At 47.6% G+C, this 25,711-nt stretch overlaps 1 protein-coding gene across 1 annotated transcript in view; it reads right to left on the minus strand.

Annotated features, from left to right (window-relative positions):
• LOC139274984 (collagen alpha-5(IV) chain-like) overlaps positions 1-25,711 on the minus strand; it is a 269,200-nt gene that overhangs the window by 57,963 nt on the left and 185,526 nt on the right. The window contains exons 30-34 of the mRNA XM_070891801.1: positions 17,194-17,344; positions 11,175-11,288; positions 9,679-9,846; positions 2,463-2,552; positions 516-668 (exon numbers count right to left, since the gene is read on the minus strand). Coding sequence (XP_070747902.1) covers positions 516-668; positions 2,463-2,552; positions 9,679-9,846; positions 11,175-11,288; positions 17,194-17,344 — 676 coding nt within the window. The remainder of the gene's footprint in view (positions 1-515; positions 669-2,462; positions 2,553-9,678; positions 9,847-11,174; positions 11,289-17,193; positions 17,345-25,711) is intronic.

The raw sequence follows: 25,711 nt of genomic DNA on the forward strand, positions 1-25,711 counted from the left end.
GATCTAAAATAGGCTGTTCTCTAGTTTTTTCCATAATGTATTGTTCTAGGCAACTGTCCCAAATGCATTCCATGAACTCGTCCTCCAAACTATCTTTTCCAATTTGATAAGTGCAGCGTATATGAAGATTAAAGTCCCCCACGATTATTACATTACCTTTGTTACAAGCCCATATTATTTCTTGATTAATATTCTGTCCACGGGTATAACCATTGGTAGGGGGCCTATATACTGCTCCCAGCATTGTTTTCTGCCCCTTGTTATTCCTTATCTCCACCCATACTAATTCTACTTCCTGATCTTCCGAGCCAAGATCCTTTCTCTCTACTGTCCTTATGCACACACACACACACAATGCACATGCACATGTATGCATGTATACACACATACATCATGCACATGTGCATGCAGGCACACACACATGCACGCATGCACGCACATGTGAGCAAAGAAACACAGACACAAAATACAATGCTGTTATGTGTTCAAGGAAAATAGAAAATTAATTATTTTACCTGAATCTCCTAGTTCTCCTTTCTGGCCTTTCATTTTTTCCATAGCATTTTTGTCCATTACTCCGGGTTGTCCCACAAGACCAGCTTCTCCTTTTATACCTTTTTCCCCAAGTTTTCCAGCAGGTCCTAGCAAACCGGCCAGACCATGATCACCTAACAAGAGAAAACACTTCAATATGTCACAAACTGCTGAAGTCAAGAAAGCTCGCTCAAATCCTTCTGCTCCCTCGTTGTAAAGTGCATCAAGGTGGTTAAAAACACACATGGATTTTTTTGTTTCTCTTCCAGTTATTGCTTTTCCTCCCCGTTACTGCTCCCCTGCAGATGGTGACTCATTATCACTTCTTGCACATGAGCAGTCTTCAAGAAGCTGGGGTGATGAGTGTCAACAAACGGTTTTACTGGTGAACACAGTGTAGGCTGATCCGACGCATACCACAATCCACACCAACTCCATCCTGGCCACAGTTATTCAACAGTGCAACTACTTGTCTGATTCATTTGCTTTAGATTAGTGAGACCCACTGAACACCTCCTATTCTGAGCTGAAACCATTTCATTGTTTAAATCTGGGATCTAAGTGTGGTCCATATGGTTTCAATACCACATTATCTGGTGTAATCTAGTGCAGAAATGTATAGGGGCAGAAAAGACCATTTGGCTAACCACGCAGTTCAAAAGATTTCATTCTATGCTCACCGAGGGCAGTGGGCGCATGGGAACACCATCACCTCCACGTTCCCCTCCAAGTCACACACCATCTCAACTTGGAAATATATCACCGTTTCTTCATTGTCGCTGGCACTCTCTCCCTAACAGCACTGTGGGAGTACCTTCACCACACCGGCTGCAGCGGTTCAAGGTAGTGGCTCACCACCATCTTCTCAAGGGGCAACTAGGGATGGGCAATAAATGCCAACCTTGCCAGCGATGCCCACATCTCCAGAATGAATTTTTTTTTAAGTACCACGGGGGTTGACTTTCACATGTAGCGTAAATCAGGCGTGCGTGGAGGAGTTGGAGGGAAACATACACGAACCTTCGTGGTTTGGGTCTGCAGCCTGCCTACAAGGAGTTAAGTGTATTAAACTATACTTTAAATGAGGTGATGTGTGGTATACAGCCCACTTCCCTGAGTTAAGCATTCAGCAATGGTCAACACCAGCGATTCTTTCAAAACCCTGGCATTAGGTGTTGCTAGGGGTTCGAAAGTGGATTGACTTTGTTTCTGGAACCTCATATGCCCAATGATACTGGGGCAAAATACCACAGCAAAACTCCTCGCCCCCCCCCCTCCACCTTCCCTGCCCCCCAGTGATACTGGGGCAAAATACCACAGCAAAACTCCTCGCCCCTCCCTCCACCTCCCCTGCCCCCAGTGATACTGGGGCAAAATACCACAGCAAAACTCCTCGCCCCCCCCTCCCTCCACCTCTCCTGCCTCCAATGATACTGGGGAAAAGTACCATAGAAAAACTCCTCACCACTCCCACCCCCCTGCCTCCCCTGCCCCCAATGATACTGAGGCAAAATACCACCCAAAGCTCCTCCCACCCTCTACCTCACCTACCCCCAATAATACTGGAACAAAGTACCACAGCAAAACTCCTCCCCCCCCTTCCTTACCTCCCCACCCTCACTGCAGCCCCCCCACCGACCTCACCTCCCCTCTGCCCAATGATACTGGGGCAAAATACCACAGCAAAACTCCTTGCCCTTCCCCCGCACCCCCCATTTCCCCTCTCCCCAATGAAGCTTTGAGACATCCTGAGGTCATGAAAGACGCTATATAAATACAAGTTCTGTCTTGCATATTTAATAATCGAGCGTTCCCTGAGAAACAAACTCACATTGCTGCACACAGAATCCCCAAAATACTTCCAGTTAGCATGTTGGGCGTCATAGCTATCAATCTAGAAACATTTGCAATAAAGTATAAACACTGACCTTTAGGACCACGGATTCCTGCACTCCCTGAAGGACCCGGGAAACCTTGACTCCCAGGGGTACCCATGACCCCCATTTCTCCTTTGGGACCTACAATGGCAGAGATAGATCAGAATATCAGAAGTTAAAACAGAAGGAAGGGAAACTTCAATTAGCAACGAATCAAAAAAAACATAGACCATTTTTATTCTGTCTCAGCACATTTGTTTTTTAATAATCTTAGCGATGACTGGGCTTAAGAGACGTGGGGCTACAACCTCCACTTTTGTGCTTATCGCCCAAAAATGGGCGTTATTTCCGACGTGGGCATTAAAAAAGGGTTTTCTGATCACCGTCTTCTCGCCCATTCTCAAAATATCTAGTTTTTGAAAATGGACATTACCGCGATCAATATCAAATGGACGGTAGTGTTACATTTTTTTTACCTTCTGCAGTAAAGTGTGGCCGTCCTTAGCAACGGCATGGCAACGCTCAATTCCCGCGATTCAGGAGGTCAGGGGTCATCATGACATGCGCAGAAGAGGAGACAGAGAGAGAGGAAGCTCAGAGGCACTGAAAGCATGTGTGGCTGTGGTGTGTGCTTGTCTGGCTGTTGTGGGAGGCACGAGGGAGATTTACCAGCAGCAAAAAGCCCACTAAGCACTGAGCTTTTGTCCAACAAAATAAGATATAACATGGGAGGGACGGAGGAGGCCCGGGAGCTGGTAGCCAGGAACACTGGTCGCAGAGGGCTCCCAGTGGTCCTGGAGCGCCGCACTGCACCCCAAGGTGACGCACCCCCATTACCAAACTCACATGAGAGCCAGCAGCAACATCATGCTTCTAGAAATATAGAAACATAGAAAATAGGTGCAGGAGTAGACCATCCGGCCCTTCGAGCCTGCACCACCATTCAATAAGATCATGGCTGATCATTCACCTCAGTACCCCTTTCCTGCTCTCTCTCCATATCCTTTGATCTCTTTAGCCGTAAGGGCCATATCTAACTCCCTCTTGAATAAATCTAATGAACTGGCATCAACAACTCTCTGCGGTAGAGAATTCCACAGGTTAACAACTCTCTGAGTGAAGAAGTTTCTCCTCATCTCAGTCCTAAATGGCTTACCCCTTATCCTTAGACTGTGACCCCTGGTAAGGGGAACATTCTTCCTGTATCTAACCTGTTTCCATGATATCCCCTCTCATTCTTCTAAACTCCAGTGAATACAGGCCCAGTCGATCCAGTCTCTCCTCATATGTCAGTCCTGCCATCCCGGGAATCAGTCTGGTGAACCTCCGCTGCACTCCCTCAATAGAAAGAACGTCCTTCCTCAGATTAGGAGACCACAACTGAACACAATATTCGAGGTGAGGCCTCACCAAGGCCCTGTACAACTGCAGTAAGACCTCCCTGCTCCTATACTCAAATCCCCTAGCTATGAAGACCAACATGCCATTTGCCTTCTACAGCGCCTGCTGTACCTGCATGGCAACTTTCAATGACTGATGTACCATGACACCCAGGTCTCGTTGCACCTCCCCTTTTCCTAATCTGCCGTCTTTCAGATAATATTCTGCCTTCATGTTTTTGCCACCAACATGGATAACCTCACATTTATCCACATTATACTGCATCTGCCATGCATTTTCCCACTCACCTAACCTGTCCAAATCAACCTACAGCCTCTTAGCATCCTCCTCACAGCTCACACCACCACCCAGCTTCGTGTCATCTGCAAACTTGGAGATATTACACTCAATTCCTTCATCTAATCATTAATGTATATTGTAAATAGCTGGGGTCCCAGCACTGAGCCCCACGGCACCCCACTAGTCACTGCCTGCCATTCTGAAAAGGACCCATTTATCCCGACTCTCTGCTTCCTGTCTGCCAACCGGTTCTCTATCCACATCAATACATTACCTCCAATACCATGTGCTTTAATTTTGCACACCAATCTCTTGTGTGGGACCTTGTCAAAAGCCTTTTGAAAGTCCAAATACGCCACATCCACTGGTTCTCCCTTGTCCATTCTACTAGTTACATGCTCAAAAAATTCTAGAAGATTTGTCAAGCATGATTTCCCTTTCATAAATCCATGCTGACTTGGACCGATCCTGTCATTGCTTTCAAAATGCACTGCTATTTCATCTTTAATAATTGATTCCAACATTTTCCCCACTACTGATGTCAGGCTAGCTGGTCTATAATTCGCTGTTTTCTTGCTCCTTCATTTTTAAAAAGTGGTGTTACATTAGCTACCCTCCAGTCCATAGGAACTGATCCAGAGTCAATAGACTGTTGGAAAATGATCACCAATGCATCCACTATTTCTATGGTCACTTCCTTAAGTACCCTGGGATGCAGACGATCACGCCCTGGGGATTTATCTGGCTCGGAGCACATTCCCACCTCGGGACCGTCCTCTCCCTTATCCGTCCAAGAAACGCTTCGGCCGTCACCGCCCCCCCCCCTGCCTCCCCCGCAATGAAACATCACCTGAGGACCTCCTTGGCCGTGCGGCTTGGAGTCAGGAGTGGAAGGAGAAGGGGTAGAGGTTGGAGGAGAAGTGGGGGCGGGGGGGTGAGGGGGAAGGGTTGGTTTGTACAGAAATACTGATGATTTCATACTAATTTTCGGTTTAAATGTTTTTTATTTCATAAGACCTTGTAGCACATTGGCTCAGTTGGCTGCACTATTACACACTGGTGAATCCTTAACATCAAAGGGTATAGTCACACTTAACCAATCAACTTAAACCAAGGTGATGCCCACCATTGATGTATGAGCTGCACACCCAGCAGTGTGTCAGCCTTGTAAATAACACCAATGTTCTTTCAGGCAAAGCGATCATTGATGAGCTCCTGATGTAAGGCTCTTGCAGCTATCATGTCACCATGGGCCCTTTCATACAGGGGAGCTGGAACATGGCTTCAGCGTGAGCCTGATTGTGCCAATATTAGCGTCCGCCTCCTCATCCCCCTCTTCCTCTCTCTGGCGAGGTGGACTGTCAGACTCATCAGGCAATTCTTGTCCCCTCCTGATAGCCAAGTTGTGTAGCATGGAGCACACCATCATGAATTGAGCTACCTGCTCAGGGTGGTATTGGAGCTCGCCTCCTGAGTGGTCTAGGCATCTAAAGCGCTGCTTTAGCACTCCAATGGTTTTCTCCACGATATTGCGAGTTGCTCTGTGGCTCTTGTTGTATCGCCTCTCAGCCTCGGTGTGGGTGTCACACAGCGGGGTCATCAGTCAGGTGGCGAAGCCATATCCTTTGTCACCAAGCATCCAGCATTGACCTTGTGGCTGATTGTTAAACAAGTCAAATACAGTGCTCTCATGCAGGATGTGAGCATCATGGATGCTGCCTGGAAATTGAGCATTCACTGCCAGTATAATTTGTTGGTGGTCGACAACCAGTTGGACATTCAGGGAATGGAATCCCTTGCGGTTCCTGAAAACCTCAGCATCCTGAAAAGATGCCCACATCGCGATGTGAGTACAGTCTATTGCTCCCTGCACCTTGGAGAAGTTTGCAATTCTGGAGAATCCTAGAGCCCTCTCACTCTGTGCCTCCCTGGTCATAGGGAAGCTGATCCAAGTCCCTCCTGATTGTGTACAGGGCTTCATCGACCTGTCTAATGCAGCCATGTGTGGCATGCTGAGAAAGTCCGCAAATATCGCCAGCTGTGGCCTAAAAAGAACCCGAGGCATAGAACGACAGTGCCGTGGTGACTTTGACCTCGACGGACAGTGCAGTACTGATGGTGCTAGAAGGCTGCAGATCATCCCTTATCAGCTGGCATAGCTCACTGATAACCTCTTTGTGGAAGGGCAGTCTCCGAAGGCATGTGGTGTCGGGCAAGTCGAGGTAAGACTGCTTCTCCTTGTACTTGCCGGGGGTGTAACGTCTGGTCCTCTTCATCTGTCTGTCACTTCTTACATTGGGCACATAATGCAGTGGAACGTTCCCTCGGCGATGTCGAGTCTGCTGCATGTCGAGTTTGGTCACCAAGAGAGGGTGAGAAAGGACAGGCCCCATTGCAGTAGCTCTCTGTTTTCCACCGATTGCTCACAAACAAGGAATGGGCGATCTCCATGGACGCTAGTTTCAGTAAATATGCTCTTCACGGCAAAAAAAAGTGGGCGGGCGTTAATATTGAATCTCACCATTAATTCCGCATGGAATATAACACTGGGTGATATTATGGGCGTTGAAGCCACCCATTCTGCTGATTCCGCCCCAAAAAAGTGGCCGGGCGGTAATATTTTTTCTTGCCGTTAAGCACATGGGGAAAGTAACGCTTGGTGATAAGTTTCCGAAAAATGCCCGCCAGTTTCCATTTTGTGCCAAAATGGCCGCTATATAGGCGTTATACATCATTTCAGCTGTTAAGTATGCAAAAAAAGTCGAGATTCTAGCCTGTGAATTCAAACTGTGTCAGTTACAGGAGTTGGCACACGGCAACCAACGTTTAGTATTAGACGGAAGGAGTCTCATTTCACACCCATGGTACAACTGTGTAATCCAGAGACAGGCAGGTCTGACACCAGAATAATGTGGATTGAGACTCCCTTTGATCCAGATTCATCGGGGACTCACACTACACAGCTTTAGCATCAGTGTGAAGCTGGGAATCCTTCACACCAATGTCAAGGCTGGCAATGCTTCATTTTACAAACTTGCACTCCTGGTGTTGGGTTTAACCCGTTGCTAGCGGTTATTTTACTCATTGTAACGAATGAGTAGATTACCCAAAAAATCAAAGTGGTTTGGTGAAAAAGAGCAGGGACTGAGCTGTTCTGGGTTCCTGTCTTTGTCTCACTCATGTATCAAAGCACATTTGTTGCAATTAACAGTTGGTTGACAGGTCGATCAAACATTGCACAAGAACTCTTCATTTAAAATCTGATCATTTCGGAAGGAGGGACAAGGAGAGACAATATTAACTAAATAGTACAATTTTAAAGATTGTGCATGGGCAAAGTAACCCGGGGATTCACGGACAAAAATCTTTGAAGTCTACAGAACAAGTCGATAAGGCTGTTAATAAAGCATACGGGATCCTTGGCTTTATTAATAGAGGAATCGAATAGAATATAAAAGCAAGAACTTTATAAACCAGCGGTTAGGCCCCGGCTGATGTATTGTGTCCCAATTCTTGGCACCGCGCATTAGGAAGGAAGTCAAGACTTTGGAGAGGGTGCAGAGGAGATTTACTGGAATGGTACCAGGAATGAGGGATTTAATTATGTGGAGAGACTGGAGAAGCTGGGATTGTTCTCCTTAGAGCAGAGAAAGTTAAGTGGAGATTTAATAGAGATTTTCAAAATTATGAGGGGTTTTGATAGGGTAGATGGGTAGCCTTGGCATTGGTTGTAATTTACCAAAATTCCCTGGATTCTGGGGAGGTCCCAGCAGATTTGAAAACTGCAAATGTAACACCCCTATTCAAAAAAGGAGGCAGACAAAAAGCAGGAAACTATAGACCAGTTAGCCTAACATCTGTGGTTGGGAAAATGTTGGAGCCCATTATTAAAGAAGCAGTAACAGGACATTTGGAAAAGCAAAATTTGGTCAAGCAAAGTCAGCATGGATTTATGAAGGGGGAGTCATGTTTGACAAATTTGCTGGAATTCTTTGAGGATGTAACGAACAGGGTGGATAAAGGGGAACCAGTGGATGTGGTGTATTTGGACTTCCAGAAGGCGTTCGATAAGGTGCCACATAAAAGGTTACTGCACAAGATAAAAGTTCACAGGGTTGGGGGTAATATATTAGCATGGATAGAGGATTGGTTAACTAACAGAAAACAGAGAGTCGGGATAAATGGTTCATTCTCTGGTTGGCAACCAGTAACGAGTGGGGTGCCGCAGGGATCAGTGCTAGGACCCCAACTATTTACAATCTATATTAACGACTTGGAAGAGGGGAACTGAGTGTAACGTAGCCAAGTTTGCTGATGATACAAAGATGGGAGGAAGGGTAATGTGTGAGGAGGACATAAAGAGGCTGCAGGAGGACATAGGCAGACTAAGTGAGTGGGCAAGAATTTGGCAGATGGAGTATAATGTTGGAAAGTGAGGTCATGCACTTTGGCAGAAAAAATCAAAAAGAAATGGAGATAGATTGCAAAGTGCTGCAGTACAGCGGGACCTGGGGTACTTGTGCATGAAACACAAAATGAATAGTATGCAGGTACAGCAAGTGATCAGGATGGCCAATGGAATCTTGGCCTTTCTTGCAAAGGGGATGGAGTATAAAAGCAGGGAAGTTCTTGCTACAGCTATATAAGGTATTGGTGCGTGCAGTTTTGGTTTCCATATTTACGAAAGGATATACTTGCTGTGGAGGCAGTCAGAGAAGGTTCACTCGGTTGATTCCAGGGATGAGTGGGTTGACTTATGAGGAAAGGTTGAGTAGGTTGGGCCTCTACTCATTGGAATTCAGAAGAATGCCAGGTGATCTTATCGAAAGGTGTAAGATTATGAGCGGACTTGACAAGGTGGATGCAGAGAGGATGTTTCCACTGATGGGGGAGACTAGAACTAGAGGGCATGATCTTAGAATAAGGTGCTGCCCATTTAGAATTGAGATGAGAAGAAATTTCTTCTCTCAGAGGGTTTTGAATCTGTGGAATTCGCTGCCTCAGAGAGCTGTGGAAGCTGGGACATTAAATAAAATTACGACAGAAATAGACAGTTTCTTAAATGATAAGGGGATAAGGGGTTATGGGGAGTGGGCAGGGAAGTGGAGCTGAGTCCATGATCAGAACATCCATGATCTTATTGAATGGCGGAGCAGGCTCGAGGGGCCTTATGGCCTACTCCTGCTCCTCTTTCTTATGTTCTTATGTAAACTGTTTCCACTTTTAGGAGCGTACAGATTTAATTTAATTGACAAAAGAACCAGAGTTGGAGATGAGAAGAATTTTTTTTATGCAGTGATCTGGATGTTGTGATCTGGAATGTGCTGCCTGAAAGGGTGGCGGAAGCAGATTCAGTAGTAACTTTCAAAAGGGAATTGGATAAATACTTTAAGGGCTAAAATTTGTAGGGAAAATGGGACTAATTGGATCGCTCTTTCACAGAGCCGGCACAGGCACGATGGGCCGAATGGCCTCCCTCTGTGCTTTAAGTTTCTGTGATTTTGGACCAGGTTGAATTTTGAGCTAGCATTCCTGGGAATTGTAACAATGATTAACAAAGGAAAGTGTTTTGCAAACAATAGCTTACCTTGTAACCCTGTAGGGCCATCTCTGCCTGGTTGCCCAATTGGGCCTGGGTAACCTGTGGGTCCAGGGTGACCTTTGAGTCCTTGTTTACCCTTCTCTCCCTGTGGACCTGGAATGTCCAGGCCTGGGAGGCCAGGGTCACCCTTCGCTCCTGGTGGTCCCAAGAATCCTGCATTATAAAAAGAACAATTATAATATATATATAAACATTGAAACACTGAATTGTTGGTTGTTTTGCACAGGAAAAAATTAAAAGTGTTTCACTTAAAGAATTGTAGAAATTACAGCCCATTACTGCCGATCCAATGTGAGTTATTCACACTAAATCCCATTTCCCTGTCCTCGTTATATTATTCCTTTCCTTATCCTTTCTTTAAAATCTAGACTGACACTGTCAGTGCAGCGCTGAGGGAGCGCTGAACTGTCAGAAGGGCAGTACTGAGGGAGCATCAGCATCATAGGCAGTGCCTCGGAATCGAGGAAGACTTGCTTCCACTCTAAAAATGAGTCCTTAGGTGACTGAACAGTCCAATATGAGAAGCACAATCCCTGTCACAGGTGGGACAGATAGTGGTTGAGGGAAGGGGTGGGTGGGACATTTGATTTCTGCATGCTCTCGGTGATGAGACTCGAGGAGCTTAGCGCCCTCCCGGATGCACTTCCTCCACTTAGGGCGGTCTTTGGCCAGGGACTCCCAGGTGTCAGTGGGGATGTTGCACTTTATCAGGAAGGCTTTGAGGGTGTCCTTGTCCCGTTTCCGAATAGAGCACTTGCTTTGGGAATCTCGTGTCTGGCATGCGAACAATGTGGCCTGCACAGCGGAGCTCATCAAGTGGGGTCAGTGCTTCAATGCTGGGGATGTTGGCCTGCACGAGGACGCTAATGTTTGTGCATCTGTCCTCCCAGGGGATTTGCAGGATCTTGCAGAGACATCGCTGGTGAGATTTCTGCAGTGACTTGAGGTGTCTATTGTACATGGTCCATGTCTCTGAGCCATACAGGAGAGCGGGTATTACTACTGTCCTGTAGACCATGAGCTTGGTGGCAGGTTTGAGGGCCTGGTCTTCAAACACTCTTTTCCTCAGGCGGCTGAAACATTGTTGGAGGGGCAGTACTGAGGGAGTGCTGCACTGTCGGAGGGGCTGTCTTTCAGATGAGATACTAAACTAAGGCCCAGTCTGCTCTCAAGTAATCCTAAAAGATTCCATGGCCACCATTTTGAAGAAGAGCAGGGGATTTCTCCCTGGTGTCCTGGGGTCAATATTTATCCCTCAATCAACATAACTGAAACAGATTATCTGGTCATTGTCACATTGCTGTTTGTGGGAGCTTGCTGTGCGCAAATTGGCTGCTGCGTTTCCTACATTACAACAGTGACTACACTCCAAAAGTACTTCATTGGCTGTAAAGCATTTTGGGACGTCCAGTGGTCGTGAAAGGTGCTGTATAGATGCGAGTTCTTTCTTTTTGTTTTACTAAGAAGTCCCTTGAATGTACCTGGAAGGCCCTGTAGTCCTTGTAGTCCTGGTTTTCCCATTGGTCCTGGCGCACCAATTCCTGGAGATCCAGGGGGTCCCATGGGGCCCTGCATGCCCACTAGGCCATAGCTACCTGAAAGAACAAAGAGCCAAATGGGTATCCGAAGCATCTCAAGCCCATTGTTATAAATCCACAAGATGATCACAGTGGAACACCAATTTTACACCTTCCTGATTACCCAACAGAGGTCTTTGAGGGACAAAGCCTTGATCACCTCATTGGTCATGGCTGATCTGTATCTTAACTTCACCTACTCGCCTTGGTTCTGTAGGCCTGAATACCTTTAACCAAACGTAAATCTATCAATCTCAGTTTTGAAATTTCCAATTGATCCCCACCCTCAACAGCCTTTTGGAGGAGAGTTCCAGATTTCCAATACCCTTTGTGTGAAGAAGTGCTTCCTGACATCATACCTGAATGGCCTGGCTCTAATTTTAAGACAACGCCTTATTGTTCTGGATTCCCCCACCAGAGGAAATTGTTTCTCTGTCTCTACCCTATAAACGCCTTTAATTATTTTAAACACCTCAATTAGATCAATCCTTAATCTTCTGTACTCGAGTGAATACAAGCCTAGTCTAGGTGAAGTAAATTGCTCTCTCCCTGCTGTGATGTCTGTACTTTTGGGATCACTAGCCACTGGATGGCGTCACTGTTGGAGGCCATTGGGCTGCATGCACGTGTGTGCAGCCCAAGTATAAAAGGCCAGCCATTTTGTATATTAGTCACTTTGGGCCTTAATAAAGCAGAGCCAAGGTTATATCTCTTGGAGTTAAACAGTACTCAGTCTAACAGTTACTGCATACACAACATTTGGTGACGAGGCAACAAGAACCTTTGCATACAAAAATGAGCACAATTGGATTGTTGGAGCGATTCATGGAAGAAGAAGATTGGGCAGACTTTGTGAGCCGTTTGAGCCAGTCCTTCGTGGCCAACAAAATGGAGGAAGTCAGTGACACAGATCGGTGCCGGGTGGTGTTCCTCACGGTTTGCAGTCCAAAAATTTATGGTCTGATAAAGAATCTAATCCTGCCTGTGAGTCTAACAGAGAAGATGCATGAAGAATTGTGTACACTGATACAGGACCACCTTAAGCCAGAAGAAGATATCATCATCTCGAGATACAGATTTTACACGCATGTTCGCTCAGAGGGCGGTGGAATTCGTTGCCGACCTGAGACGTCTAGTGGGACAGTATAAGTTCGGGGCTGTGTTGGCAGACATGCTGCAGGACTTCTTTGTAATCGGCATCAACCACGAGGTGATCCTGAGTAAACTACAGGCGGTGGAGACGGTGGACTTGAACAGGGCCATCACAATCGCTCAGTCATGCATGATGACGGATAGAAGTCTAAAGCAGATATCAGTGAAAAATTGAAACTCGGCACGTACTGCAAATATGATTGATTCGGCGTTTGGCAGAGCGGCACATGGCAGGGCCTACCCGACTGCGTACGCGAAACCTGTGGCTGCCCAAAGTCCGCCAGTGGGAATGCATCCGATTTCTCCGTGTTGGCAATGTGGGGGAAATCACCGGCACCAGCAGTGCCGATTTAAGCAATATAGTTGCAAAGGCTGTCTGAGAGTGGGGCATCTCCAGCGCAACTGTCCGCAGATGAGCAAGTGAGCTGCAACACACCACGTGGAGGATAAGAGTCAGACTAGCTCGGATCCGGATACGCAATCCGAGATACCAGAGGAGGAAGTGTATGGATTGTTCCTAACTAAGGGCAAACTGATAATGATCAACAAGAAATTTAATGGGGTGCCGGTATTGATGGAACTGGACATGGGGGCGAGTCAATCGATAATGAGCCAGAGAGCATTCGACAAGCTGTGGGATACTAAGGCTGTGAGGCCCAGGCTGAGTCCAGTCAATGCCAAATTGCGCACGTACACCAAAGAACTCATAACGGTGATTGGCAGTGCCACAATTAAAGTGTCGGTTGACGGTGCGGTTTATGAGTTACCGCTATGGATTGTCCCAGGCAATGCCCCACGCTGTTCGGCAGGAACTGGCTTAAAAAAAATCAGATGCGATTGGAACGACATCAAGGCGTTATCATTGGAGAAAGATACATGTGCCCAAGTACTGAGCAAGTTCCCCATGCTCTTCAAACCAGGCATCGGCAACTTCATGGGAGCCAAGGTGCAGATCCACGTAGACTCGGATGCAAGACCCGCCCATCATAAAGCTCGGGAAGTTCCGTATATGACGAGGGAGAAGGTCAAAATCGAACTGGACAGACTCCAGCGTGAAGGGATCATATCACCAGTTGAATTTAATGAATGGGTCAGCCCCATTGTTCCTGTGCTGAAAAGTGATGGCACAATCAGAATCTGTGAAGACTACAAGGCTATGATCAACAGGGTTTCGAAACAAGATCAGTACCCGTTACCGAAGGCTGATGACTTGTTTGCAATGCTAGCTGAGGGGAAGTCATTCACCAGACTGGACTTGACGTTGGCCTACATGACACAGGAGCTGGTTGAGACGTCGAAGAGACTTACGTGCATTAACACGCATAAATGACTGTTTATTTATCACAGGTGCCCTTTTGGAATTCATTCGGCTGCAGAAATATTTCAGAGGAACATGGAGAGTCTACTGAAATCCGTTCCCAGAACCGTCGTGTTCCAAGATGACATCCTGATCACAGGTCGTGACTCCGAGGAACATCTGAACAACCTGGAAGAGGTTCTACATCGTCTGGACAAAGTGAGACTCAGACTGAAACGTTCGAAGTGCGTCTTTATGGCACCAAAGATCGAATTCCTGGGGAAAAAAATTGCTGCTGAAGGCATCAGACCCACGGACGTGAAAACCAAGGCCATCAAGAATGCACCCAAGCCGCAGAATGTGACAGAGCTGCATTCGTTCCTGGGTCTACTCAACTACTTCAGTAACTTCCTACCTAAGTTGAGCATCTTATTAGAAACACTGCACATGCTGCTAAGAAAAGGCGACAACTGGGTGTGGGGTGCGTCTCAAGACAGCTTTTGGGAAACCACTAATCTGCTTTGCTCTAACAAGCTGCTGGTACATTATGACACATGTAAATGTTTAGTATTGGCCTGTGATGATTCGTCATATGGAATTGGTTGCGTACTCCAAAAAGCTAATGATTTTGGTAAACTTCAACCAGTCGCGTATGCTTCAAAACGTTTGTCTAAAGCGGAAAGAGCCTACAGCACAGTAGAGACAGAAGCACTAGCCTGTGTGTATGGGGTTAAAAAGATGCATCAGTACCCGTTTGGTCTTCAGTTTGAACTGGAGACAGATCACAAGCCGCTCATTTCACTGTTCTCTGAAAACAAAGGTATCAATACCAATGCTTCATCCGCATCCAGAGGTGGGCACTGACATTATCTGCTTATAATTATTCATTCACCATAGACCTGGCACCGAGAATTGTGCCGATGCTTTGAGCCGTCTGCCATTGCCCACACCGGAAGTGGAAACGCCACAACCGGAGGACCTATTGTTAGTTATGGATGCTTTTGAGAGTGAAGGAACCCCTGTCATGGCTCAACAAGTTAAGACCTGGACCAGCCAGGACCCGATTTTATCGGTGGTGAAGAATTGCATCCTCAAAGGTCATTGGTCTGCCATATCCAAGCAAATGTGCGAGGAGACCAAATCTTACATTTGTCGCAAAGACGAACTGTCTGTTCAGTCAGATTGTATACTGTGGGGCAATCGTGTTGTTATGCCCAAGAAAGGGAGAGAGAAATTTGTGCGTGAGCTACATAGCACACATCCCAGCATCATAATGATGAAAGCCATCGCCAGGTCTCATGTATGGTGGCCGGGAATTGACTCTGAGCAAGAATCATGTGTGCATCAGTGCAACACTTGCATGCAACTCAGCAAAGCACCAGCGGAATTGCCGCTGAGTCTGTGGTCGTGGCTGTCCAAATCATGGTCCAGGATCCACATAGACTTTGCAGGTCCCTTTGCAGAAGATAGTTTTAGTTGTGGTGGATGCATATTTGAAGTGGATAGAGTGTATAATCGTGTCATCCAGCACATCCATAAGCTACCATTGAGAATCTCAGTGTCATGTTCGGACACATGGTCTACCTGACATCGTTGTTAGCGACAACGGATCGTGCTGCACCAGTCAGGAGTTTCAAGAGTTCATGAAACTCAATGGTATTAAACATGTAAGGTCAGCACCATTCAAACCTGCCTGCAATGGGCAAGCAGAACGTGCTGTCCAAATCATAAAGAAGAGCATGAAGCGAGTAACCCAAGGGTCACTGCAGACCCGCCTGTCATGCATACTGCTGAGTTACAGGACAAGACCACACACCCTTACCGGGGTTTCGCCCGCTGAACTAATGATGAAGAGAGGTCTTAAGACCAAGATATCTCTTGTACACCCTGACTTGAATAATCATGTTGAATATAGAAAACAAAGTCAGCAAGGGTATCACGATCGTGCAGCTGTGTCACACGATATTTCTGTAAACGATCCAATATATGTTCTGATTTATGGTCAGGGTCCCAAGTGGATCGCTGGTACTGTCATGATGAAGGAGGGCAACAGAGTATTTATTGTCAATCTCAAAAATGGGCAAACATGCAGGAAACATATGGATCAGACAAAGCTGCGGCAATCAGACGAACCGGAACAGTCAGAAGAAGAGACAATCGACGACCAACCAACCTACCCCCAGTCATCAGAGGACTCAGTGGTCATCAGTGAATCGGGACTGTCAATCACTGACATGTTCAATGAAAATGGATTTTCAATCCCTGACATGGCCATTGCCACTCCCACCAGGTCAGCCACCCAGCCACCAGTCACAACAGACTCTGAACACTCACCCAAGGCTGGAGTTGAACTGAGACGGTCAACCCGGGAGTGTAAAACACCAGACTGTCTCAATTTGTAAAAGACTGTGTTAATATCTCAGAGGAAGGTATTGTCGTGTATGTACTTTTGGTATCACCAGCCACTAGATGGCGTCACTGTTGGAGGTCATTGGGCTGCATGCACGTGTGTGCAGTTCAAGTATAAAATGCCAGCCATTTTGTATATTAGTCACTTTGGGCCTTAATAAAGCAGAGCCAAGGTCATAACTCTTGGAGTTAAACAGTACTCAGTCTAACAGTTATTGCATACACAACAACCCCCCCCCCCGCAAAGATTCAATTCAATTCATTTTATTTGGTTTGTGCTCGTCTTAATTCCCATGCTGTGCCATCGATACGAGGAAAATTTAGGAACTCTGAATCATCTGTCTGAAAGAGCAAAAGGACGATCCTCTTAAGGACAACTCCCGACGTGGAGCATTACCTGCTGGGAGTACATATCGGAAAATTACAGGCGCACTTCCAATTCTCCGTCTGCTAGAAATGAATGCTAGGAAACTGTGGGCGGTTTCCCTGTGATTATCTGTAGGGGAAGCGTGATCCCAATTTGTTAATATCCAAATATTGCGAAACTCCACAACAGGAGAGCAAATGTGGAAATTGCACCTCTGGTGCAATCTCATGTCTTAAGGATCATACATTAACAACACGCAGATTTGTGAAGTACCTACCAGGGATTAAAAATAAATTTTTCAAGCTTTGTAATTTAACAAAAAAACAATTTGACTGGGAGTTAATTTTTAAGTACGCGCCAGAGAACTGGGGAAACTCGTCGACTGCCAACCCAGATCTGACACCTGTGGGCAGTGTGTTGCTATTTTACGACATGGAATGGTTGCTGGTGAGGTCTTGCCCTTTATCAACCTGTGCATCGCTCGCTAACTGTGGCTAGCGTCTTCCCTCAATTAAAGCAGTGACTACAATTCGTAAAGAAAAAAAGTACCTGATTGGCTGTGAAGCATTTTGGGATGTCCAGAGGTGCTGAAAGGAGCTGCAGAAATGCAATCCTAGTTTGCTTTCTAACTCGCATTTTAAAGGTAAATTTGAAGTCCATTCTTTGTAACTTCCTTTGGAAGTTGACTTTTTGCTTACCTTTTTCACCTGGCAGGCCAGGTAAGCCCGGGCGACCGGGTCCTCCAGGTATGCCAGAGAGCCCTGGGTCACCTTTAGTTCCTTGTATTCCATCAAAACCTGGAGCGCCTGGAAGTCCATGGGGGCCTGGGAGTCCGATTCCTGCTTGTCCCTGAATTCAGCAAAGAATTAGACAGTTAGATTCATAGAATCTTACAGCACAGAAGGAGGCCATTCGGCCCATCGTGCCTGTGCCGGCTCTTTGAAAGAGTGATCCAATTAGTCCCACTCGCCCAGCTCTTTCCCCATAGCCAAGCAATTTTTTTTCCCTTCAAGTATTTATCCAATTCTCTTTTGAAAGTTACTGTTGAATCTGCTTCCACCGCCCTTTCAGGCAGTGCGTTCCAGATCACAACAACTCGCTGCGTAAAAATGTTTTTTCCTCCCGTCACCTCTGGTTGTTTTGCCAATTTCCTTAAATCTGTGTCCTCTTGTAGAAACATAGAAACATAGAAACATAGAAAATAGGTGCAGGAGTAGGCCATTTGGCCCTTCTAGCCTGCACCGCCATTCAATGAGTTCATGGCTGAACATGCAACTTCAGTACCCCATTCCTGCTTTCTCGCCATACCCCTTGATCCCCCTAGTAGTAAGGACTTCATCTAACTCCTTTTTGAATATATTTAGTGAATTGGCCTCAACAACTTTCTGTGGTAGAGAATTCCACAGGTTCACCATTCTCTGGGTGAAGAAGCTTCTCCTCATCTCAGTCCTAAATGGCTTACCCCTTATCCTTAGACTGTGACCCCTGGTTAGAAACATAGAAAATAGGTGCAGGAGTAGGCCATTCGGCCCTTCTAGCCTGTACCGCCATTCAATGAGTTCATGGCTGAACATGCAACTTCAGTACCCCATTCCTGCTTTCTCACCATACCCCTTGATTCCCCTAGTAGTAAGGACTTCATCTAACTCCTTTTTGAATATATTTAGTGAATTGGCCTCAACAACTTTCTGTGGTAGAGAATTCCACAGGTTCACCACTCTCTGGGTGAAGAAATTCCTCCTCATCTCGGTCCTAAATGGCTTCCCCCTTATCCTTAGACTGTGTCCCCTGGTTCTGGACTTCCCCAACATTGGGAACATTCTTCCTGCATCTAACCTGTCTGAACCCATCAGAATTTTAAACGTTTCTATGAGGTCCCCTCTCATTCTTCTGAACTCCAGTGAATACAAGCCCAGTTGATCCAGTCTTTCTTGATAGGTCAGTCCCGCCATCCCGGGAATCAGTCTGGTGAACCTTCGCTGCACTCCCTCAATAGCAAGAATGTCCTTCCTCAAGTTAGGAGACCAAAACTGTACACAATTCTCCAGGTGTGGCCTCATCAAGGCCCTGTACAACTGTAGCAGCACCTCCCTGCCCCTGTACTCAAATCCCCTCGCTATGAAGGCCAACATGCCATTTGCTTTCTTAACTGCCTGCTGTATCTTCAATGACTGATGTACCATGACACCCATGTGTCCTCTGTCAGTGGGAACTTTTATGTATGGAGAAAGAATCAGACTGAACACTGTGCGCTCAAAGTAAAGTGTGACCTTAGTCTTTTATTGCAGGTCTCTAGAGTGCCTCTCCAACTTGTGAAGCCTTCTTAAATACCTGTGCTCCCAAGGGATTATGGGATCCCTTGGGACTCCAGGGAATGAGCCCTCTGATGGGTGTACAGAGTAAATACAAGTCCACATATATAACAACATTCCCTCCCAAAGTCAATAGTGTAACTATTTACAATATGAGTCGATCTGCGGCCCTTCTTGCCCTGGTTGATTGTCTCGGTGTGAAAGCTGGTGTTGTTGAATCATTTGTTGGGCCCTTGCTGGGTTGCTGTGCAGCTGGCCTTGCTGGGCTGCCTGGTGTGTTGGGCCCTGCAGGGCTGCTGTGGATGATGGGTTCTGCTTCATGGTCAACTGTGGTGCCGGTTGCCACTGGTGTGTGTTGGGGGATCAAAAAAGGTAGGGTCCAAGGTGGGTTGCTCAGGGTAGTCCGTGAATCTGTGTTTGATTTGGTCCAAGTGTTTCCGGTGAATGAGTCCATTTGAAAGTTTGACCCGAAACACCCTGCTCCCCTCTTTGGCCACGACAGTGCCGGGAAGCTACTTGGGACCTTGTCCATAATTTAATACAAATACAGGATCATTGACTTCAATCTCGCGTGACACATTTGCGCTATCATAGTGTGCACTTTGTTGAAGCCGCCTGCTCTCTACCTGTTCATGTAGATCAGGGTGAACTAACAAGAGCCTTGTCTTAAGTGCTCTTTTCATGAGCAGTTCAGCAGGTGGGATCCCAGTGAGTGAGTATGGTCTCATGCGGTAGCTAAGCAGGACTCGGGATAGGTGAGTCTACAGTGAGCCTTCAAGCCTTGCTCTCTCTGCCTGACCATTGGACGCTGGTTTAAACGGGGCAGATGTGACATGTTTGATCCCGTTACGGGTCATGAATTCTTTGAGCTCAGCACTGGTAAAACATGGCCCGTTGTCGCTCACCAGGACATCGGTAAGCCGTGTGTGGCAAACATGGCCCGCAGGCTTTCAGTGGTGGCAGCGGATGTGCTAGCCGACATTATCTCACATTCAATCCACTTGGAGTACGACCTACAACCACAAGGAACATTTTACCCAAGAACGGGCCTGCATAGTCGATGTGTACCCTAGACCAAAGTTTGGAGGGCCTAAACCATAAGCTTAGCGGCGTCTCCCTGGGTACATTGCTTAACTGCGAGCATATATTACATCTGTGAATGCAGGACTCTAAGTCCACATCGATACCGGGCCACCACACGTGGGACCTGGCTATCGCTTTCATCATTATGATGCCTGGGTGGGTACTGTGGAGGTCATTGATGAAGGTGTCTCTGCCCTTCTTGGGGACCACTACTCGACTGCCCCACAGAAGGCAGTCTGCCTATATAGACATTTCATCTTTACACCGCTGGAACGGCTTTATCTCTTCCTGCATTTCCACTGGGACACTGGACCAGCTCCCGTGAAGCACACAGCTTTTGACTAGAGATAATAAGGGGTCCTGGCTTGTCCAGGTTTTGATCTGCCGGGCAGTGACGGGTGATTGCTCACTCTCAATTGCTTCCATAACCACGGCTAGATCTGCGGGCTGTGCCAATTCCACCCCGTGGTGGGCAATGGCAGCCTACTGAGAGTATCAGCGCAGTTTTCTGTGCCTGGCCTGTGGCGGATGGCATAGTTGTATGCAGACAACGTGATCGCCCATCTCTGGATGCGGGCCGATGCGTTGGTATTTATCCCTTTACTCTTGGAAAACAGGGATATATGTGGCTTATGGTCAGTTTCCAATTCGAATTTTAGCCCAAACAGGTATTGATGCATTTAACGCTTCTTTTTCAATCATGCTGTAGGCTCTCTCGGCCTTGGACAGACTCCTGGATGCACAAGCAACCAGTTGCAGTTTCCTGAAATCATTAGCTTGTTGCAATACACACCCGACGCCATATGACGACGCATCACATGCTAGTACCAAACGCTTACATGGATCATACAACACAAGCAATTTTTTTGTGCATAACAATTTTCTCGCTTTTACAAAGGCATTTTCTTGGCTTTTGCCCCAAACCCGTTCACCCGCTTTTCGTAGTAAGACATGCAGTGGTTCTAACAGTGTGCTGAGACCCGGTAAGAAGTTACCAATGTAGTTCAGGAGTCCCAGAAACGACCGCAGCTCCGTCACGTTCTGTGGCCTCGGTGTGTTCTCGATTGCCTCTGTCTTTGCGTTGGTGGGCCTGATGCCGTCCGCTGCAATCCTCCTTCCCATGAACCCCACTTCAGGCGCCAGGAAAACGCACTTCAAGTGTTTTAACCTGAGCCCCACGCGGTTGAGTCGACTAAGAACCTCCTCCAGGTTCTGCAGGTGCTCGACTGTGTTCCAACCTGTGACCAAGATGTCATCCTGTAAGACCACGATGTGCGGGACCGACTTCAGTATACTTTCCATGTTTCTCTGGAAGATCGCCACCGCTGATCGGATTCCCAACGGGCATCTGTTATAAACAAAAAGACCTTTGTGCATGTTGATGCAGGTGAGGGCCTTTGATGATTCCTCCAGTTCCTGCGTCATGTAGGTTGAAGTCAGATCCAGCTTCGTGAACGTCTTTCCTCCTGCCAGTGTTGCAAAGAGGTCGTCGGCTTTTGGTAGTGGGTATTGGTCCTGCAGGGTGAAAGGATTAATAGTTACTTTGTAATCGCCACAGATTTTGAGGGTGCCGTCTCCCTTGAGGACTGGGACAATAGGACTGGCCCACTCGCTGAACTCGATCGGTGAAATGATGCCCTCTCTTTGCAGCCGGTCTAGCTCGATCTCTACCCTTTCTCTCATCATGTACGGTACTGCTCTCACCTTGTGATGGATGAGTCACGGCTCCAGAATGAGATGGATCTTCACTTTTGCTCCTTGGAATTTCACGATGCCTGATTCGAACTGCGAAGGATATTTGTTTAAGACCTAGGCACACGAAGTGTCGTCAGTGGGCGATAACGCTCGGACGTCGTCCCAGTTCCAGCGTATCTTTCCCAGCCAGCTCCTGCCGAGCAGCGTGGGATCATCGCCCAGTACCACCCAGATTGGTAGCTTGTGCACCGCTCCATCGTAGGAGACTTTTACGGTAGCACTGCCGATGACAGGAATCAGTTCTTTAATGTAAGTTCTTAGTCTCGTGCGAACTGGAGTTTAGACTGGCCTTGAGGCCTTATTGTACCACAAACTTTCGAAAGTCTTTTTGCCCATGATGGACTTCCTCGTGCCCGTGTCCAGCTCCATTGACACCAGGAGTCCATTTAGTTCAACATTCAGCATTATCGGGGGACAATTCGTGGGAAATGTGTGCACCCCATGAACCCCTGCCTCCTCTATCTGAGGCTCTGGCTCATAGTGACCCTCCGTGGATCTGTCCTCCTCTGCAATGTGGTGGTTTGCAGGTTGAACAGGCTTAGCAGCTTGCCTGCACACTCATTGTTCCACAGCCCTTGCAAACGTATCCTTTGAATCGGCATGAATGGAAACGATGATCACCCCCGCAGCGCCAACAAGGTGTTAATGGCCTTGCACTCATCACCCTTGATGGTGGACTCTGAGACATCTGCGGACGTGTAGCTGAAGGTATGTGTGATCTGCCCTGTACATTATGATTCGAAAACAACATCACTTTGTTCACAGTACTTGTAGCAGCAATTGTATGCTGAGAGATTTGCTTCGTATTGTCACTGGTGGCAATGAATGCCTGGGCTATCGCTATGGCTTTACTCAAGGTTGGGGTCTCTACAGTCAAAGCTTGTGAAGTATGGTTTTGTGGCGAATACCTGTCATGTTTGTAACTTTCACATAACTGTAACCAATATGTAACAACACTGTACACTGTATACAACTGTGAAATACACACCTTGACCACAGGGGTTGAATTTGTGGGAGACACTCCTTACCTGGTCAGCCAGGTACTTAAAGGGAAGTTCCACGCAGGCTCAGCATTCCTTGGTCCGGGGAATAAAGGTGCAGGTCATGAGTGACCTTGTCTGCAGTATATGCCTCGTGTGAATATGTTCTAGAGTTGAGAACTCTACATCTGGCGACGAGAAACGGGAATCACTGAACCACAAGGATGGCCACCGGTAGCACAGAGGAACATTACTGTGTGGGTGAGGACTGGGACGATTTTGTGGAGCGACTCCAGCAGACCTTTGTCACAAAGGACTGGCTGGGAGTGGAAGCGGCTGACAAGCGGAGGGCGCATCTACTGACCAGCTGTGGGACAAAAACGTACGCGCTGATGAAAGACCTGCTTGCACCTCTCAAGCCGGCCGACAAGTCTTTCGGAGAGCTCAGCCAGCTGATCAGCGAACATCTGAAACCAGCAAGCAGCGTACACATGGCTCGGCACCGGTTCTACACACACCGGCGTCGCGAAGGGCAAAGCATCTCGGACTTCGTTGCAGACCTGAGGCGCTTGGCCGGCCAGCTTCTGTAAGTTCACAGATGCCTGCAGGGGGGAGATGTTAAGGGATTTTTTCATTGAGGGCATTAGTCATGCCGGTATTTTCAGGAAGCTTATTGAGGACAAGGACTTGACTTTGGAAAGGACAGCTTTGATAGCTCAGACCTTCTTGGCTGGGGAAGAGGAGACCAAGATAATTTACGCAAGCAGCCCTGGTTTTAACGTTGTGATGAACCAGGGAGTTAATGTTGTAAAAGTGATACAGAACCCCGCAGGCAGGCAAGGGCAATTCGACACCGCTCAGGCAGGCAGGCAAGGGCAATTCGACACCGCCCAGGCAGGCAGGCAAGGACAATTTGACACCGCCCAGGCAGCAACAGGCTCTAGGGTGGGACAGCAACAGAGACAATGGCAGGAGGATCGGCAGTTCACGCCATCAAGAGGAACAATGCGTCTCGTGATGGGACAATTGACACCCACCACCAGAGTGCTTAGAAACAACCAAGGGGACAATCAGAGAGGAATGCCTGATACAGCCCCTTTATGAACAACAATTTCAGCCAATGCTGGAGATGCGGGGGTAGACATACTGCTAAAAGCTGCAAGTTCCAGCAGTTCACCTGCAGGAATTGTAAAGCCAGAGGACATTTGGCTAGAATGTGCCGAAAGGCTGCAGCGAGGCTAATCTATGAAACAGAGGAATCAGACGAGGGATCTGCAATGCAGGATGATGCCTGGGGCCAAGCCATGGATGCCGACGTTCAGAGGATTCATGTGGCTGACGTCCGCAGCTCATGCACTAAAACGCCACCCATGATGATGAAAATTTTATTGAATGGCATCCTGGTGCACATGGAGCTGGATACGAGAGCCAGCCAGTCCCTTATGAGCGTCCAACAATTTGAGAGACTATGGCCACACAGAGCTAGCAGGCCCAAACTGGAACGCATTGACACGCAGCTACGCACGTACACCAGAGAAATCATCCCAGTGCTGGGCAGTGCAAACCTGGTGGTAACACACAATGGATCACAGAACCGCCTGCCACTCTGGATTGTTCCTGGAAATGGCCCTGCGCTTTTGGGAAGGAGCTGGCTAGCTGAGATGAACTGGAAATGGAGAGATGTGCACACCATTTCGTCTGTGGAGCGAAGTTCATGCTCGTAGGTCCTACAAAAATTCGGGTCACTGTTTCAACCCGGTGTCAGAACGTTCAAGGGCACCAAAGTAGTGATACACATCACTCCAGATGCCAGACCAGTGCATCACAAAGCCAGAGTGGTGCCGTATGCGATGCGTGATAAAATTGAGAGTGAATTAGACAGGCTGCTCAGAGAGGGCATAATTTCGCCCGTTGAATTCAGTGACTGGGCAAGTCCCACCGTTCCTGTCCTTAAAGCGGATAGCTCGGTCAGGATCTGCGGCGACTACAAAGCCACCATCAACCGAGTGTCACTGCAGGACCAATACCCGCTCCCAAGAGCGGAGGACCTTTTTGCCATGTTGGCAGGTGGCAAGCTGTTCACTAAGTTGGACCTCACCTCGGCCTACATGACTCAGGAACTGGCTGAAGAATCCAAGCTTCTGACCACCATCACGACACACAAGGGATTATTCATCTACAACAGGTGTCCGTTTGGCTTTCGTTCAGCGGCCGCAATCTTCCAGAGGAACATGGAAAGCTTGCTCAAATCCATTTCCGGCATAATCATATTCCAAGACGACATCCTAACAACGGGTCGAGACACTTAGGAACACCTCCACAACCTGGACCGGGTAGGCCTGCGGCTGAAAAAGGCCAAGTGTGTGTTTTTGGCCTCAGAGGTTGAGTTTTTGGGCAGGAGGGTTGCCGCAGACGGGATCCGACCTACTGAATCCAAAACGGAGGCGATCCGTCGAGCGCCCAGGCCTGGCAACACATCGGAGTTGCGATCGTTCCTGGGACTTTTGAACTATTTCGGGAACTTCCTGCCGAACTTAAGCACATTGTTGGAGCTGTTACATGTGCTCCTGCGTAAGGGTTGTGACTGGTTCTGGGGGGACTGTCAGGAACGGGCTTTCAACAGGGCGCGGAACCTGCTTTGTTCCAACAAACTGTTGACTTTGTATGACCCCTGTAAAAAACTAGTTTTAACATGCGATGCATCATCATACGGGGTTGGGTGTGTGTTGCAGCAGGGAAATGACGACGGCCGACTACAACCGGTGGCTTATGCCTCCAGGTCGCTCTCCCAGGCAGAGCGTGGGTACGGCATGGTCGAAAAGGAAGCACTCGCTTGCGTTTACGGTGTGAAAAAGATGCACCAGTATCTTTTCGGCAGACCGTTCGAGTTAGAAACGGATCACAAGCCGTTATCATCCCTGTTGTCCGACAGCAAGGCTGTCAATGCCAATGCGTCAGCTCACATACAGCGATGGGCTCTCATGCTGGCTGTGTATAACTACACCATACGGCACCGGCCAGGCACCGAAAATTGCGCTGACGCGCTCAGCAGGCTTCCACTGGCCACCACCGAGGGGGCAGCGGAG

This window comes from Pristiophorus japonicus, chromosome 10, assembly GCF_044704955.1.
Source record: "Pristiophorus japonicus isolate sPriJap1 chromosome 10, sPriJap1.hap1, whole genome shotgun sequence".
In the NCBI taxonomy this organism is placed as follows: Eukaryota; Metazoa; Chordata; class Chondrichthyes; family Pristiophoridae; genus Pristiophorus; species Pristiophorus japonicus.